This window comes from Prionailurus viverrinus, chromosome A3, assembly GCF_022837055.1.
Source record: "Prionailurus viverrinus isolate Anna chromosome A3, UM_Priviv_1.0, whole genome shotgun sequence".
In the NCBI taxonomy this organism is placed as follows: domain Eukaryota; kingdom Metazoa; phylum Chordata; class Mammalia; order Carnivora; family Felidae; genus Prionailurus; species Prionailurus viverrinus.
Window position 1 is genome coordinate 21,665,923 of NC_062563.1, and position 16,879 is coordinate 21,682,801.

Here is a 16,879-nt window from a genome sequence, read left to right on the forward strand (position 1 = left end):
TGCAGCTCTTTCAGGGTTATTTTTCTTGAGGTACTGAGCTTCTTGGATCTATGGTTTTATAAATTTCATCATATTTGAGGAATGGCCATCATTCCTTCAAGTATGTTTCTCTTTCCCTTTTTCCTTTCCTACCGGTATGTATTTTTGACAGTTGGTATTGTCCCACAGGCTGCTCTGTTCATTTCTTTTCTGGCATTTTCTCTCCGTGCTTCGTTTTGAATAATTTCTAGTTCTGTGCCTTCAATTTCACTCATCTTTTCTTCTGCAGTGTCCACTCTGCTGTTAGATCCCATTCCATTTATTTTAGTTTCAGATATTGTATTTTTCATCTCTCGAAATTTGATTTGGATTTTAGGAATATGTATTCTATTTTTTTCCTCATTATGTTCATATTTTCCTTTATATCCTTGAGTAGTTACCATACTAATAGCAGCTATTTAAGGTCTTTGTAAACTAATTCCATCACCTGTGCCATTCTGGATCTATTGACTTATTTTTCTTCCAACTCTGGTCATATTTTTTTCTACTTCTTTACAGGTCTGATCATTTTTCTTTTTCTTTTTTCTTTTCTTCCTTGCTTCCTTCCTTCCTCCATCCCTTTTTCTTTCTTTCCTTCTTTCTTTCTTTCTTTCTTTCTTTCTTTCTTTCTTTCTTTCTTTCTCTCTGTCTCTCTTTCTCTCCCTCTCTCTCTCTTCTTTCTTTTTTGGAAAGCAAAGATGAAACTTTACTCTGTTGAGTGCTAGGGTTTGTTCTATTTCTTTAAATACAGCTGGACTTTGTTTGGCCAAGCAGTTAAGTTACAGACCAGTTTGAAGTTTACTACCAAGCTTTATTTATGGCTGGCTGAAAGCAACCTTTACTCTAGTAATAATTTAGCCCAACTACAAAGGCATGACCTTTCTGAGGATTCTATCCATTGCTCTGTGTATTACAAGGCCTCTCTACTTTGGCTAGCAGAAACTTCACCTATCCGCAGACCTGTGTGAACCGCAGGAATTATTGGGGCTACTGCTTTCTGTTTGTTCTTTCCTTGGTCTCACTGAGTTTCATCCCACACATGTCCTCTGCAGATTTTCTGCACTCAGTCTCTGTGCAGCTGCCCCGTTAGCTCTCCGTGCAAATTGTAGCCGCCTCAACCTTCCTGAACTCTGATGTCTATCTCCTCAATTCAGTGATACAGTGGGCCTCTGGCTCCCCATCTGTGCACTGCAGATTGGAAGCACCCTCAGTGAGTAAGATGTGGCAGCCTCCTCTCCCTATCTGTTCCCCTTCTCCAGGGACTCGTAGTCCTGTGCTTCCTGATGTCCAGTGTTTGAAAACACTTGTTTTACATATCTACTTTTCCAGTTGTTTAGGGTGGAGGGAAATTTCCATAGCACTTAATCCTTCATAGGTGGAACTGAAAATCTTTACTCGAGTTGTTTTCACTATTGGGTTAAACTTCAAAATATCATTTATCGTCTCATAGATGGTGACTTCACTGAAGGCTGTTAGAGACCTTTAAGAAAATTGTACTTGGAGTAAATTCATGAGTATTCTTGAGCTTTACAACTCTACCAGAATGCCAGGTCTGTCAAGATTTTATGAAAAGCTGAGCTGGGAACCTGATCTTTGAGGTTAAGGTGAATTGATCGAGATACAACCCATTACTGAAGTTAACTCAAAACGGATCAAAGACCTATATATAAGAGCTAAAAGTATAAAATCCTAGAAGGAAATACAGCAGTATATCTTCATGACCTTAGATTTATCAACGTTTACTTAGATGTGACATCAAAAGAAAATGGAATTCACCAAAATTTAAAACTTTTGTATATTAAAGGACACTATCAAGAGAGCAAAAAGACACCTATGGGAGAAAATATTTGTGCATCATGTATCTGATAAGGGTCTGATATCTAGAATATGTAAAGAACTCTTCAACCCAACAACAGAGACAAGCCAATTCAAAAATGGGCAAAGGGGCAACAGGCACGTGGAAAGATGCTCACTGCCATTAGCCGGTAGGAAAATGCAAGTCACTTCATACCCGCTAAGATGGCTACTACTATGGGTTCAATTGTGTCCCCTCTCAAAAAAAGATAAGTTGAAATTCTGAGCTCCAGTATCTGGGAATGTGACCTTATTTAAAAATTAGGTCTTTGCAGGTTTAATCAAGTTAAGATGAGGTCATCAGGGTGGGCCCTAAAAAGAGGTATATTTGGACAAAGATATAGGGGGAGGATAGCCATGTGAAGACAGAGGCAGAGATAAAGGTTAGTTGCCACAAGCTAAGGAATGCTTGGGGCTACCAGAAGCTGGAAGAGGCAAGGAAGGAGCCTCTCTTAGGGGATTTGGATGGAGCATGGCCCTGCAAACATCTTGATTTTGGGTTTCTAGCTTCCACAATTGTGAGACAATACATTTGTTGTTTTAAGCCACCTGGTTTGTGGTACACCCAGGACTCAAATACAGCTATGATTTTTTAAAATGGAAAGTAGTGTTGGCGAGCGTAATGGTTAATTTTATGTGTCCACTGGGCGAGGCCACAAAGCCCAGATATTTGGTCAAGCATTATTCTGGATATTTCTTTAAAGGTGTTTTAAGGATGAGATTCAACATTTAAATCGATGGACTTTTGAGTAGATCAGGTAACCCTTTATGTAGGTGGGCCTCATCCAACCAGTAAATAAATAATATTTAATAAATGAAACACACTGACATCCCCCTTGAGCAAGAAATGCTGTCAGCAGACTGTCTTTGGATGCCGGTGCCACTCTTTCTTGGGTCCCCAACTGCTGGCCTATCCTACAGATTTTGGACTTACAGTTGCATGGACCCACAGTTGCATGAACCCACTCCTTAAAATTTCTCTCCCTCTATACACACACCTCCAGCTCTTTGCTTTCTCCTCCTCAGCACTACACCTGCTTGGGGCCACCCCTTGCCTCTTGGCCAGGATCTGAGATGACCCCATGCCAGTTCACTTACATACGGCCCACGTCTGGTCCTTGGGAGACAGACATGCATCCCTCGCCCTGACAAACTCTAGGAGTAGAGAGGCTGCACTCAACTCAGCCACCTCTCCCTGGCTCCATCATCAAAGCACTTTGCTTCTAGCATCCCATCCTTTAGGTTTTTTCCAGGTAGGGGTCTGTCCTGGGTACTGGATTGTCACCCCAGAGGGGACACGTGTTAAGCTCCACAGAAGCCCAGCTCCCTAGCCTGAAGGCAAGGAGCAGGTGGCATCCACTAACTCTCCCTTGGGGGACTCAAAACACACCAATGACCCTCTTCAAAGAAATCTGTACCCCACATCATCTTCCTTCAACTCTGAACTCCTGACTCTCTTATACCCTCCACGAGGGTGAGAAAGTTTAAGTGGGCTACCATCTCCGTTGTAAAGAGAGCGTATGGTCCAGGCATGTGATATCTATTGCTGCCTCCCCCGAAACACCTGAACATCTTGTTACATGTGCACTGAAATACCTACATTCATTATTGAATATAGTAACACCTACCATCAAGTCCCTAGTTTATTCCAGACATGGCCCTAGGCCCTTTTAAAAAAACACCTCCTTCAAAGTTATTCATTGGTATGTTTGTAACCACTTTACCACTTTTATAACTAAGACTTCATACGGATAACCGGCACTTAAAAACCAAAGGAGTGGGTGTTTTAGTAAGATTCTCGGTAGAAAGAAAGACTCTGAAAGCTTGGGCATATGGAACTTCAGATTGGGAAAGGACTTCAGCGGTTCGTCAAACTCATTCATTTCCTTTGAGAAGCAGCTGAGGCACCTGAAGGCTGAGGGACTTGCCCAAGGTCATCACAGTGAGGGGAGGTGAGAGGTAGGCCGTCGCTTACAGTAGCTGCCTCTTATTTGTGAAAAATACTGAATCCTGATCCATACTGCTAATTTTAGTGTTTATCCAACCAGTGGCAGAAATGAAATTTTAATGCCAAATAACTATTTCAGAGTCAAAAAAATTGAACCAACTGGGCTTTCAACACTACATAAAGCTATATGAATCCCAATCTACTGTACAGGAGAATAATGGGTTCTTAATTGAATCTGTGCCTTAAAGTGGAAGAATGATTTTTAAATGAAAAACCCCATGGAGGTGGTGAGGAGAAATGAGTTTAGCCAGATGAATGATTCTAGCAAAAAGTAAGACGGCAAACCAGGCTGGAAAATAGCCTTTTTTTTTTTTTTTTTTTTTTTTTTAAGACCTCAACTATACAAAATGCAGATTATTTGTGCCTGGTGAACAGTGTACTCCCATCTTCTTGGTCTTGGCACTGTTTCTCGTGTTCTGTTCCTTACAGATTCCCGGGGTTTTGTATATGCTCCTCCTTTTTTTAGAGTAACTGTATACAACACAACGGTGGTATTATCTTATCTAACGCATATTTCTGGGAACCTAGGACTTGCCATATTCAGCATTCTCAGACTTCGGTCCCGCCTTTTTCTCCTGCGGTAAAATCACCATAAGCTTTTAGGGCTGGCAGAGAACCTAGAGATAATTTAGTCCAATACCACATTTCAGAGATAAGAAAACTGAGGCCCGGGGAGGGAAGTACCTGGCCCAGGAAGGTCACACAGAGAGCTAATGACTCTAATCACAAAAGTGAAGCATTTTGACAGATTCATGAACTCTTGGGCAGTCCCATCTTCAGCTTTGAGAACCTCACAGCCATATTTCGTGGCCTGGGGTGCTAATTAAACCCGAGGAATTATGGACTTACTATTTATAGGTAGGAGTGAAGGCATTAACTAGGCCATGAAACCTGGGGACACAGAAGGAGATTCTGTTCTCCTGAGATTCACGTATCACATTCACCTTTTATATTTTAGGCCTGAACTCCAGCAATGCATACGTTCAACTCCCCTGATTCTGGACTCGGCCTCGAGCTGCATTTAATCTTGAAGGACCACAGGTGCTGCAGCATTCTTGTGGCTTAAAACAGCCGACCCTGCTTTTTCTTTTTTTTTTTTTTTTTTAAATTTTTTTTTTCAACGTTTATTTATTTTTTTGGGACAGAGAGAGACAGAGCATGAACGGGGGAGGGGCAGAGAGAGAGGGAGACACAGAATCGGAAACAGGCTCCAGGCTCTGAGCCATCAGCCCAGAGCCCGATGCGGGGCTCGAACTCAGGGACCGCGAGATCGTGACCTGGCTGAAGTCGGACGCTTAACCACTGCGCCACCCAGGCGCCCCAACCCTGCTTTTTCTGACAAAGGTTGCCTTCACCCAGTGGAAAGGGTTCAAATCAGCCTTCCAAGCCCATCAGTTACTTCAAAAGGCTGTATTTCAAACTGTTTTTCCATTATTTCAAGTTCTCATTAACAGCACTCAGCCAATAGGCTTTCATTGCATTCACAAGTGAAAACAAAGGATAAAGGAAACACGCAGAAATGTTTTTAAAAGACATACCACTTGGATTTACAACGCTCCCACATTTTGCTCTTTTAAACAGTTCAGAGTGGCTTTCGCTGGATTGCCAAAATCAAATCTCTCTCCGGAGGCCTAGCAGTGTGAACAAAAGCGCTGAAATCAAAAACTTCCAAGTTTGAATCTGTCAGAGACTGTGGTAGTGGGGAAAGAGTCATTTAACCTCTCTCCATCCGTCCCCACTTCTGTACAACGAGAATAAAACTATAGAGGTCCCTCTCCGGGGCCCTGTGTGGATTGGCTAATTAAAGCTAATTAAGCCCCTGGAAAGAACCAGAACATACTATGTAAGTGCTGAGTATTTACGGGCCGCTAACAGTAACAAAACTCCTAAGGGACAAGATTCTGTGCAGACGGCAGAATCTCTATTGGTGATTACTAATTACCCACCACTTACGAAGGAAGCATCGGGTGTTCTGTAACGAGGCAGGGAAAAGAAACATCACACAGTGTCGTTCAACAACACCATCTTTATTCAAAAATATATATCTATGAGACATTTCAGAATATACTGCTGCCGCCAATGACAGCCTATACTTCTAAATAAAGTCCTAAATTAATATACAAATTTAAGCTTTAAAAATATTCTTTAAGAAAAACAAAACAAAACAAAACAAATTAGAATGAAGACGTTCTGAGGAATATGACCTAAAGGAGAGGTCCTTTGAGGCCTACGGATGCCCTAAAGAAAGAAAACACACAAAACAAAAGCCACCCACCCCACCCCAGCCCACCCCACCGGCCCACCTGGTACATACAAGGAGAAAGGCTCGTTTAAATTAAACAAATGAAGTGAGCACACATGGGGAGGATACAGGGAGAATTAAGATTTAAAACACAAAAGCATTTCATTAAAAAACAAAACAAACCCCAAGACTAACTTCCTCACAGGAAGTCCACTAGTAACAGGTGTTAGGAGGCCAACACATTCATTTACATAATTGCTACAGTTTCATTTCTTGCTCTTGCTGTTAAGAATTACGCACCAATTGCTGGTCAAACTCAATCAGAGAAAATACAGCGATGGGGGAAATCCATCATGCTGTTAACATTTTCATCCAGCTGATCAGAGCAAATATCTACTCTGCCCTTTTGATTTGCGGCTAGTCAAATTTTGCTTCCTTGGTAAAAGCACAGAGAATGTCCCAGATGGGTCCGTTCCACATCAAGCTCGCACGGAGGACTGAAGCAGCACACCATATGGGGAGGGGCGTACGCGCAGAAAACAGCAACGATTAGAAGCGATCTTGCAATTTTCCTGCAATTTTCCTTAGTAAAGTCACCTACTGACCTCTGGCCTCTGGGAGGAAAACTTTATAGTTAGAGACTCATTAATTTAATAATGGCAGGACCACAGGCAGTATCAATAAGCAAACAACATCCAGTCTATACTCAAATCCAAAGAACAGCTTCAATGCTACTATGTTCTACACAGAGTCAAACTGAACACCTGCTAGGACTTTTTTTCACTGTTCTCACTTCATGGCAGACAGAAGAGCTTCTAAAAGGAAAGCCTGCACACTGTAAAAACACAGGCTATGTTTCAACATGTTTAACATGTAAAATTACAAGTAATTGGCTTTTTGGTAATCCTGAAAATAACAACGCAAAATAATGGAGATTCTGAAGCCCCCACCGCTGAATTCCTTTTTATAGCTTATGGATTTCAGCCTCTGGGCCCTGACTCCCGTCATACTACTGGGGCAAACTGTTTTCTGCCCTTTCCAATGTCAAAAAGAAGACTGCCAAATCAGAATGATTTACAGTTAGCAGGCCTAACCTTTACTAAAAGCAAGGTAAAAACTACATTATGTAGTCATGATATCAACTGGCATGATAATGGAACTAAAACCCAAAATTAATATCCCTGACTTCCCCCCTTCCTCTGCCCGAGATGAGCTACTCGGTAACAGCCGATCAAGTACTCCTCCTCCTCCGGGCACAAGGATGTGTGCAGTGGCATAAACTGACAGACAGACAGACAGACATGCACAGAGCGTCATATCTGCAGGGGAGATACTCAAGTTCACTCGCCATACCGTAGACCTGAGCCCAGTGAAGCAATGCTAGTGTGAGCCCTACTCCCCAAAAGACAGGAGTCTAAAAGCAACACCCGTGCAGAGTCCACACTCTTGGTTTTGCCTTTAGCTTTTGGGGTCCACCGGTGCCATTCCTAACAACTGCCTTCACAAGATTAGGGCCAAAAGATCACGTCTTTAGGAACGTTTTCTACGACAGCAGGAACCCTGGGAAGGTTGTCCGTAGGAACCCGAAGCACGTAACTTATTTTGAACTCACGTCTGTGATTCCCGTTAGTCTTCCTTCTGAACCGTATATCCCAGGTCAGCTTTGAATCTTATTGCTAGATTCCCTAGTCTGCTTATAAAACAAATGCACTGCACCTGTAACTATACATCACTACAAGCAGGGGAAAGGAAGGATCAGAGATTTGGCAAACTCTTCATGGCAAAGCTGCTTGACAGTCGTGCCTCCAACCTTTGGGGTGGACGGTAGCCAGGAAAGTCAATGACTCCAGAGTGAGTCCTTCAGTGGAGGCCTGCACTGAACTTGAACAAACCCAGCTCCGAAAAGAGAAGCGGCTCTCATGACACAATGCTGTCGGGAGGGACAAGATTCTTCTGAAAACTTCCAGAAGTACACATGATTTTCATAACTTCTTGGGTGTAAAGAGACAGCTAAGAATGGAGAACCAACAGGGGCATGAATACATGAAGTGGGAGACTTTGTATTCTTTCCAAATATGAATCTAATTGGACTCCACTCGCCACTGTTCTGAAGTGTGCTCAACAGGAGAGGACGGAGAGGAGATTCAGAGTCAGTGGTTCTTTCTTGAGGCTGCGGGACTGGGATGAAGGAGGGACAGAACCAGGGGCCACAAGTTATTTCCACCATGGTTATTTCCAACCATGACTTGCCCTCTCTCTTCTTTCTGCTGGTAGAGATGGGAATTTGGGGCACGACACCTGTCCTAGTCAGTTGAAAACAGGTCACCAGCAGAGGGCAGGGGGGCCAAGCCCCCTGTGACGTTGGGCAGCAACGAGAGGTCTGGCAAGCTCTGAATATGGGACTTCAGTTCCTTGCGGACCTGGGTTACCCGAGCGAGCTTCTGTTTATATTCCTAAGGAGACAAAGAGAAGACAACGTGGTTAAGTCTGTGTGTGCTGAGGATGGTCAGGCTTCAGGAGCCAAGACAGATACTCTCAGCTTCCTGCTCTAGTTCTCTTCACCAGACAGCCCCTCCCCACTTCAGCCAGGTTCGCAAAAGGAAGAATCCTTTACATAAAAAAGGAAAGTAGAGTTCAACACTGGCAATAGTGAATTAAATCGTATTTAACGTAGCACTTGAGATTTAGAAGTAAAAGCATGACATTTATGTTTGCATTGCCTTTTATTGGTGCTTTTCTATTTCAAAATACCTTATAAAATAAAAGACAGATGCTCAGGCTTTACAGTTATTTTGAGGGTGCCACCTAGACATGCCTAGAAAAATCACTATAAAGCTCCACTTTGTATTAAACTGAGAGAGCCATCCAGATCTATCACCTATGACAAACAAGCACCACAGAAGCTCAAAACACCCACGTCCGTGCCCAGGGCTTCCTCATCCCACACCCAAGTAACCGCAGCAAATCCCCGATGAGTCCTTCCGGTAGTCTCCCCTAAACACGCCAGACTTCTCTTCCGAAAGCCCAGCTTTCATCCAGTCACCTCCTTGAGAGAGTGAAGCACGGCACCGTGCTAGCTCCACGGCTGCTCAGAGCTCAAGGTCTTTTAAAATTAGTGCCTGCCCAAAAGTATCTCCCCCAACTTCTCAACAACCCCCACCCCCACCCCACAATGCACAGGTCGCTGCCTGCACGGGCCATTTGTTCAGGAGTCTGCTCCAGCTTCGAGGGGTATCTTCCTTCTCCTGCTCCCAGTGAAATTCTGCCTCCACTTCCCTGCCTACCAACTGAGCTCTGCCTCTTTTAGGAAAACGCTTTCTCTTCATCCGGAAGACCGGTCCCCACCTCCACCCGTTCTGGAGCCCTCCTGTGCACCGAGGTGCATCCGAGCTCCTAACAGGCTGCTCTGAGGTGCTCTTTTCATACATGTTAGACTTCTATGTTCCTCTGAAATATGACTTCCCTAATGACAGGAACTTGGTGTACTAGTTTCTTTCCTCCCAACAAAAAGCACCTTTGGTGAATCTGTATGGAATAACAACCCTGGGCCATCTGAGGTCTGTTTATGGCCCCTCTTGGGCCTCCTAGCCTCTAGCTAGCTGTGTACCCTCCTCAGTATTTCTGCAAAGACGGGAAGTTCCTGAGGATGGATCCCTGCTGACTAAAGCCTCTCCTGCAGGAATGCAAAAGAAAGCACTGGGCTCCGAGGCAAGGACCTGAGTTAGTTTTGGCTCTGACTCCAACCTGCTATGTGACTGTGGACATGGTCCCTCTCTTCCTTCGTCCTCACCTTCCTTATCTGAAAATGAAGGAACTGGCCTATTCGTAAGATTGGTCTTCAAATTCTAGATTCTTTCCTACCAGATACCTTAGACACACTTAGAGAGGCAGAGAGTTTGAGGGCATATGCTCGAGGACTCCTGGGAAGAGTGGTAAGACAAGAAACAGGTTAAATGAAGAACAATTAGCTCAAGTTATAAAGACAAAGTCCAAGAAAAGAGTGGGAGAAGGGATGTGGAAACGTGGGCAGGGAGGCTCTGTGCCCACATTAGTGCAGGCAGTTGCGGCTTCTGCCCAAAAGAACTGCTCACACAAGCCATCGGATGAAGACACAGGGAAGAAAGTAAGCTTTCCTGGCATCCCACTTATTTTCTTTGTAGACTTAACACAACTAAACTAATGACTAATGTAAATTGTTAATAATGACTCCCCTATCACACTAGTGAGCTTCAGGAGGCTAAGACCGGACCCATCTGCTTTACCCATTATCCACCATGACCAACAGTGCCCTGTGAACAGCATGTGTCCAACAGCTGCCCAATAAATTAACAACATATAAAACATAACATTAGGTATAAGCATACCACATTAAGCTTTCATTCTTGAAACTGAAAACAAATTTCAGAGATGAGGATCTAAATTGTCAAGGTTCCCCACCCTTCCCCCTCTGCAAACATTTTTTTTCTTCGGTTTTATATACTTCAAGGGAAATTACTAGAGAAGACTAATTCTCTGTTACTGAACATGGATCCATTTAATTAGCTTCTCCTGAATTCTATGTACAAAAAGGGTATAAGAGCTCCTGAATAGTTGCCCCTTGCTCCCTGCCCAGATCCTCTGACCAAAGTAGACAGATGAAAGCCACTGTGACTTGGAGCCATTGCTCCTGGCACGTACCGAGCACTTCAACTCAAGGAATTCCTTAAAAACAGTCTGAAGATCACTGAGTCTCTAGTGAGTGGAGCTAGATTCAGAATCCAAAGCTCTGCAATCTTGGGTGACCCTCAGACTAATTTAGCAAGTCCATGTGAGTTTAAAAGGAGAGGTGGTTGATCTCATTAGACATCACCTTAAGTTCAAATAATCCTCTCCCAGGCAATCTTTAAAAAAAAAACAACCCAAAATCCCATTTGTTCCTATTTGGGGGTAAGGCCTGGGGGGGGGGGGGGGAGCTTTGGGGGGGGGAGAGGGTATCTCATCATGTTTAGGCTGTGATTACATTTTAAATACAATCAAATAAACTTCATTTTAATTAAAGGAAATATGTTTCCCCATTAAAGTCCTCTCTTCAGGCCACTCTGAAAGCTCATGGATCCTATACACACCTCCTCATGCCATTGGGTTACTCATTCCATAGGGATTTCTACTTTAAGAGCAGGTGCATGAGCCTAGGAGGAGGGCATCACTACAGAAAGGATGAAAGTGGGACTGTCCCTGAAAAAGATGAAGAAGTACAGAGTTTACATTAGCACCCAAAACAATGAAATACTACTTAGGTATAAATCTGTAAGATCCACATGAGGAAAACTATAAAACTCTGAAACAAAGAAGAGCTAAATAAATGGGGAGATATTCCATGTTCATGAATAGGAAGGCTCAATACTGTAAAGATGTCAGTTCTTCCCAACTTGATCTACAGATTGAATGCAGTCCCAATCAAAAGCACAGCTAGTTATTTTGTGAATATAGACAAAGTGATTCTAAAGTTTATATGGAGAGGCAAAAGACTTCAAATAACCAACACAATATTGAAAGAGAACAAATTCAGACATTATTCGACCCTAAGACTTTCGATAAAGCCACAGTAATCAAGACAATGTGATACTGTAGCCAAAAAAATAGACAAAACAGATCAATGCAACAGAACACAGTCCAGAAACAGACCCACATAAATAAGCCAACTGACCTTTGATAAAGGAGCAAAGGCAATACAATGGAGAAAAAATAGTACTTTCAGCAAAAAAGTTGAAACAACTGGACACCCACATGCAAAACAAACAAACAAACAAACAAACAAACAAAACCAGACACAGATCTTACTACACCCTTTACAAAAATTAACTCAAATGAATCACAGACTAAATGGAAAACACAAAACTATAAAACTCCTAGAAGATAGCAAAAGTAAACCTAGATGATCTTTGGGTTGGTGATGACTTTTAGGATACAATACCAAAGGGTATTATATACATACCTATATATATATATAACATATAATCTACCAAAGGCACAATACCATGAACGAACCCATAAGGTGGATTTCATTAAAATGAAAAATTATCTGCTCTGCAAAAGCCACTGTCAACAAAATGAAAAGACAAGATACAGGCTGGGAGAGAATGTTTGCGAAAGACAACATTTGTTATCAGAGAAATGCAAATTACAACCAGATGCCTCCATACATCAATTAGAATGACCAAAATCCAGAACGCTGACACCACCAAAAGCTGACAAGGATGTGGCGCAAGGGGAACTCTCATACATTCTGGTGGGAATGCAAAATGGTACAACTATTCTGGAAGGCAATTTGGTGGTTTCTTACAAAGCTAAACATACTTTTACCATACATTCCAGCAATCATGCTCATTGGTAGTTATCCAAAGGAGTTGAAAACGCCACACAAAAAGCTGCACATGAATGTTTATAGCAGCATTATTCATAATTGCCAAAACTTGGAAGCAACTAAGGAGTCCTTCAGGTAAATGGATAAATGAACTTTGCTTCAACCAGACAATTATGTAGCATTAAAAAGAAGGGAGATATCGAGTCATGAAAAGACATGGGAGAAATGTTAAACGTATATTACTAAGTGAGAGGAGTCAAGCTGAGAAGGCCACATACTGTATGAGCCCAACTATGACATTCTGAAAAAGGCAAAACTATGGAGACAGGGGTTGGGGGGATGAACAGAGCACAGAGGATTTTTAGGGTAGTGAAAACACCAGGATGCTGGACACACGTCGTTATACATCTGTCCAGACCCACAGAACATACAACACCAAAAGTGAGCCCTCAGGTATGGTACGGACACTGAGCAATGAGGATATGTCAGTGTGGGGTCATCACCGATAACAGATGCACCACACTGTTGGCAGTGAAGGGAAGGCATGCAAGGGGTATATGGCAAATCTCTGTACCTTCCTCTTATTTTGCTGTGACACGAAGAAATAAGCCAAGCGGTTTAAATGCATTGGCAAGGGTGACAAAAGTATATACTCTGAATATCCAAATACAGGTAAAGATTGCTTCGAAAATTGTTAAAACACGCACGTGGCTTAGCTGGGACAGCTGAATGACCTAGCTTAATGCTTTGAGGAGAAATGAGCAGATAAGAATTCATGGCAAACTCTGGGGTGCCTGAAGCCTGCTTCAGATTCTGGGTCTCCCTCTCTCTCTGCCCCTCCCCCACTTGTGTTCTCTCTCAAAAATAAACGTACATTAAAAAAAATTTAAAAAAAAAATTCATGGCAAGCTCTGATTAGGTCAAACTGAATAGTAATACTAATTTTACAGTCCCCTAAACAGATTCAGTAGTAACAGACTCTGACCTCCAACCCTTCCTTTTTTTTTTTTTTTTTTTTCCAATAGATGTAGTGATCTATAAATGTCACTATGGACAAATAAAAACTTGAGATCGGATCCAAACTGAACTATGCCCACAATACAACTCCGGCTTCTCACTTGCCTTCCAGTTCTCCGGCTCCTATGCTCCCTTGGTCGGGTGATGGCATTTCCTCACTAGCTGTCTCTCCACGGTTTTTCTCTTTGGTTCTGGACAGGTAGAGGAGACAGATTACGAAACCCCAAGAATCTTTCTTCTCAATCTACCAGTCCACCTTCTAACAAAAGTTGGACCACAAGCTCTCCTGCTGCAAGGTCCCGAACCGTGTCCTCAGCAACTCCAGCCCGCAGAAGAGATCCAGCTTGTGGCGTTATCACTAAAACCAACATCAATGCAATGACACCTGGTCAAAGTCTTCTGACCCACGTAAGTGTGCTGCATCCCACCACCTCCTCAGTACACCAAGTACTACTCAGCTAAAGAAACGATGTGGCAAAAGGTGGTCCTATGCTCCTTGTTTCCAATACCTTCCACCTGTGTGCAACAGATGACTAAGCCTTTACTCTGGCACTCACGCTACCCTGCCTGGAACAGGAACACGTGAGATCGGGACCTGCACAATTTACACCCGCAGGGGGGCACGGCCGCAGCGCTCCTGCTTTCGGCCTTCTGCCCCCCCACCCCCGCTTCTCTTGACCATAATTCACAGTGGCTCTTTTTCGTACTCTTGTCTTCAGATACTTGCCTTTCCCCCACTACCCATCTCAAGCAAGAGACAAGGCAAATCTAAATTGTCCTGCAGCAATTCCTCTCCTGCTCATGCATGATTCGTACTGGGGTCGTGGCGGAGGTGAGGGACGGAGCTGACCCATTCCGCCACAGGCGCTGACCGCAGCAGACCCTACTTCACCCACGAGAGGCTGCAGGGAGCCGGGAAAAAGGTGAGAGTTCTATCAGACTTGCTGCTGCTATCCTGTTTCAGGATCCTGGAGGAGGGGGTGCGGGGGGAGAGTGGGCACCTGCGATAAACTGCCTGGGTTTATTTGACTGCCAAGAAATGTTTAAAACGTAGAGGGTGAGGCCCAGTGTGCAGTTTGGAGATAATGCCTAGGATTTATGCTTCTGGCAAAGCTCTGGAATCTTGCCTCACGGGCTCTCTGAACTTGCAGCAGAAAATGTGTCCAACACCCTCTGGTTCCTGTGGATCCAGCTGACACCGTGTGAACACGGACCATTGTGGAGCACGAACACAACTGGCTGATTGGAGCAAGGCTTCCACATTCTTTGCCTTTTTTGGTTAGAGCAGGAGGCCAGACCTGACATGCTGCAGATGAGCTCTGAGATAAGAGGGTTAGAAACGATAGGGACTGACATTGTGGTGACCTTTCTACAAGAATTTCATCTTCAAAACAAACAAAATTATAAGCTTCTCCCCTGGCAAGTCCTATAAGAAATACTGATCAAAATGTAAACATTGTCCAATCTATTTTTTTCTGGCTAGGAAGTACATACATAAGAACAACTGTGTTAGAAATAACACCACAGGCAGGGGCTTGATTTGATGAGACAAAATTTCCAGTATTGAGACCCATGTTTTCCTTTATCTCGCCCTGTTGTGCTACAGGACATATGGTATATAAAAATCACCCACTGCTCGGCTACTCGCAATTAAGAGTCATAAAGGGTTATTATGCACAAAGCAGTTTATGAAGGGCCCTGTTTTAAAGGTGACCTACCATACTGAATTTAAGTCAAAGGACTGCTTAGCTGCATGAAGGCTGGCAGCCAAACAGAAAGGGGAGGCTGACCCTCACCCTAAAACCATTTAACGCCCCTAATCGGCCGCCTCATCTTGCCACTAAAGCTCACAGGATCTACAGCCTCTACTTACGCCACAATTGATTCACTTCTCTTTCATTTTTTAGAGAAAACATACAAATCTCTGGGCTGAAAGTAAGAATGCCACTTTTGCCTTTTCTTCACGAATCTACATGAGAACAAAAAAAGCCATCGCTGATCTGCACCTCTCTGCCCCAGCCAGCTCCATGGTCCCATGCGACTCAGTGGCAGCTGCGACATTTCAAAATGATACATCTTAGGATGTCACAGCAGGGCTGGAGCTGCTGAGTAAGATGCTGGGGAAGATACAAGAAAAGGAGGAAGTTGTGGCTCTGGCTCCGGCTCCAGCGCCCAGGACCTCCCGGCCCCATACTAAACCAATAATAAAGGTAAACACGAAGCATTTCCCAGAAGGCAAAATGACAAAAAGGCTATAATTAGAGGAATGTTCTCAGAGCGAGTCAACCGTCCACTGGAGGCGCTGAATGGGAAAGGGCTTCTTAGGCTTGGAATCGTACCACGAGGTCTTTTCAGGATTTTTGTTTCTCCCCAGCAGACCTTCGACACAAAAGGTTTAAGGCAGCTTCTGCTGCAGCAAAAACTCCCTTCTGACAGGGATTTGCAGAAGCGAGAGAAGAATAAAAAGTGTCGACACATCCATAATGAAATTAATAAAAAAATGAAACTAACAAAAAAATAAAGTCAATTTTAGGACTGGGCAAATTTTCAAAACTTGACGTAATTATAAAGCTAAATATTTATAATTTAACAGATGTCCATAAAATGCTTTAAAAAGAGATTTATTTAAAAAATGCACCTGGGCCCTCCAAAAATGCTTTACATTTATGCCAGGGGTCTCTCATTATACAAAACCAGGTAAATATATGGTGCTAAAGTACAAGAAGAACTATTTACTATTTATAATAAATGTGGTTTTTTTTAAGTCAAATGTCAAAAATATAAGTTTGATGCAAGTACCAAAAGCCCCCACAAACTGACTTCCTTAACCATTTTCGTGGAAAAGCAGGTTACTGATGTGCAAACATCAGAAATGCGGACCCTGGGGCGCCTGGGTGGCTCAGTCCGTTAAGCGTCTGACTCTGGGTTTTAGCTCAGGTCAGGAGCTCCTGGTTTGTGAGGTGGGGCCCCCCATCAGGCTCTGTGCTGACAGCGTGCAGCCTGCTTGGGATTCTTCTCCCTCTCTCCCTACCCCTCCCCTGCTCGTGCGCTCTCTCTCTGAAAAATAAATCAATACACCTAAAAAAAATTAAAACATTTTTAAAAAAGGAAATGCAGACCTTCGAATGGTTTCTCCTTCTGAGACAAATGCTGGTCCAGTCCAGCCTTCCCGGAGGGCAGCTGAGAAGCAAAGGGTAGAAAGGAAAAGGGCAGTCTCAACCGGAATAATCGTAGGCGGTTATTTGTCATGATTCTAAGTGCCAGAAGGTCTGCCTGGGGCAAAGCAGCCTGTGGGTTACTGCACTGCATCTGGATACAGTTTTCTCTACAAGAAATAAGAAGACCGATTCCTTTCCATAAGGAAAAAAAAAATACATTTCCTGGCTCCTCCAAAAGG

The 16,879-nt window shown here is 43.4% G+C and overlaps 1 protein-coding gene across 3 annotated transcripts in view; it reads right to left on the minus strand.

Annotated features, from left to right (window-relative positions):
- Positions 1 to 5,888: 5,888 nt before the first annotated feature.
- The window catches only part of RPRD1B (regulation of nuclear pre-mRNA domain containing 1B), a 51,400-nt gene continuing 40,409 nt past the window's right edge, over positions 5,889 to 16,879 (minus strand). For 2 of the 3 annotated variants that reach the window (XM_047853438.1, XM_047853437.1), the window contains exon 7: positions 5,889 to 8,575. In XM_047853438.1, the coding sequence (XP_047709394.1) occupies positions 8,426 to 8,575 (150 nt within the window). In that variant the 3' untranslated portion in view covers positions 5,889 to 8,425. The remainder of the gene's footprint in view (positions 8,576 to 16,879) is intronic. The other variant, XR_007151037.1, reaches the window with a different exon arrangement.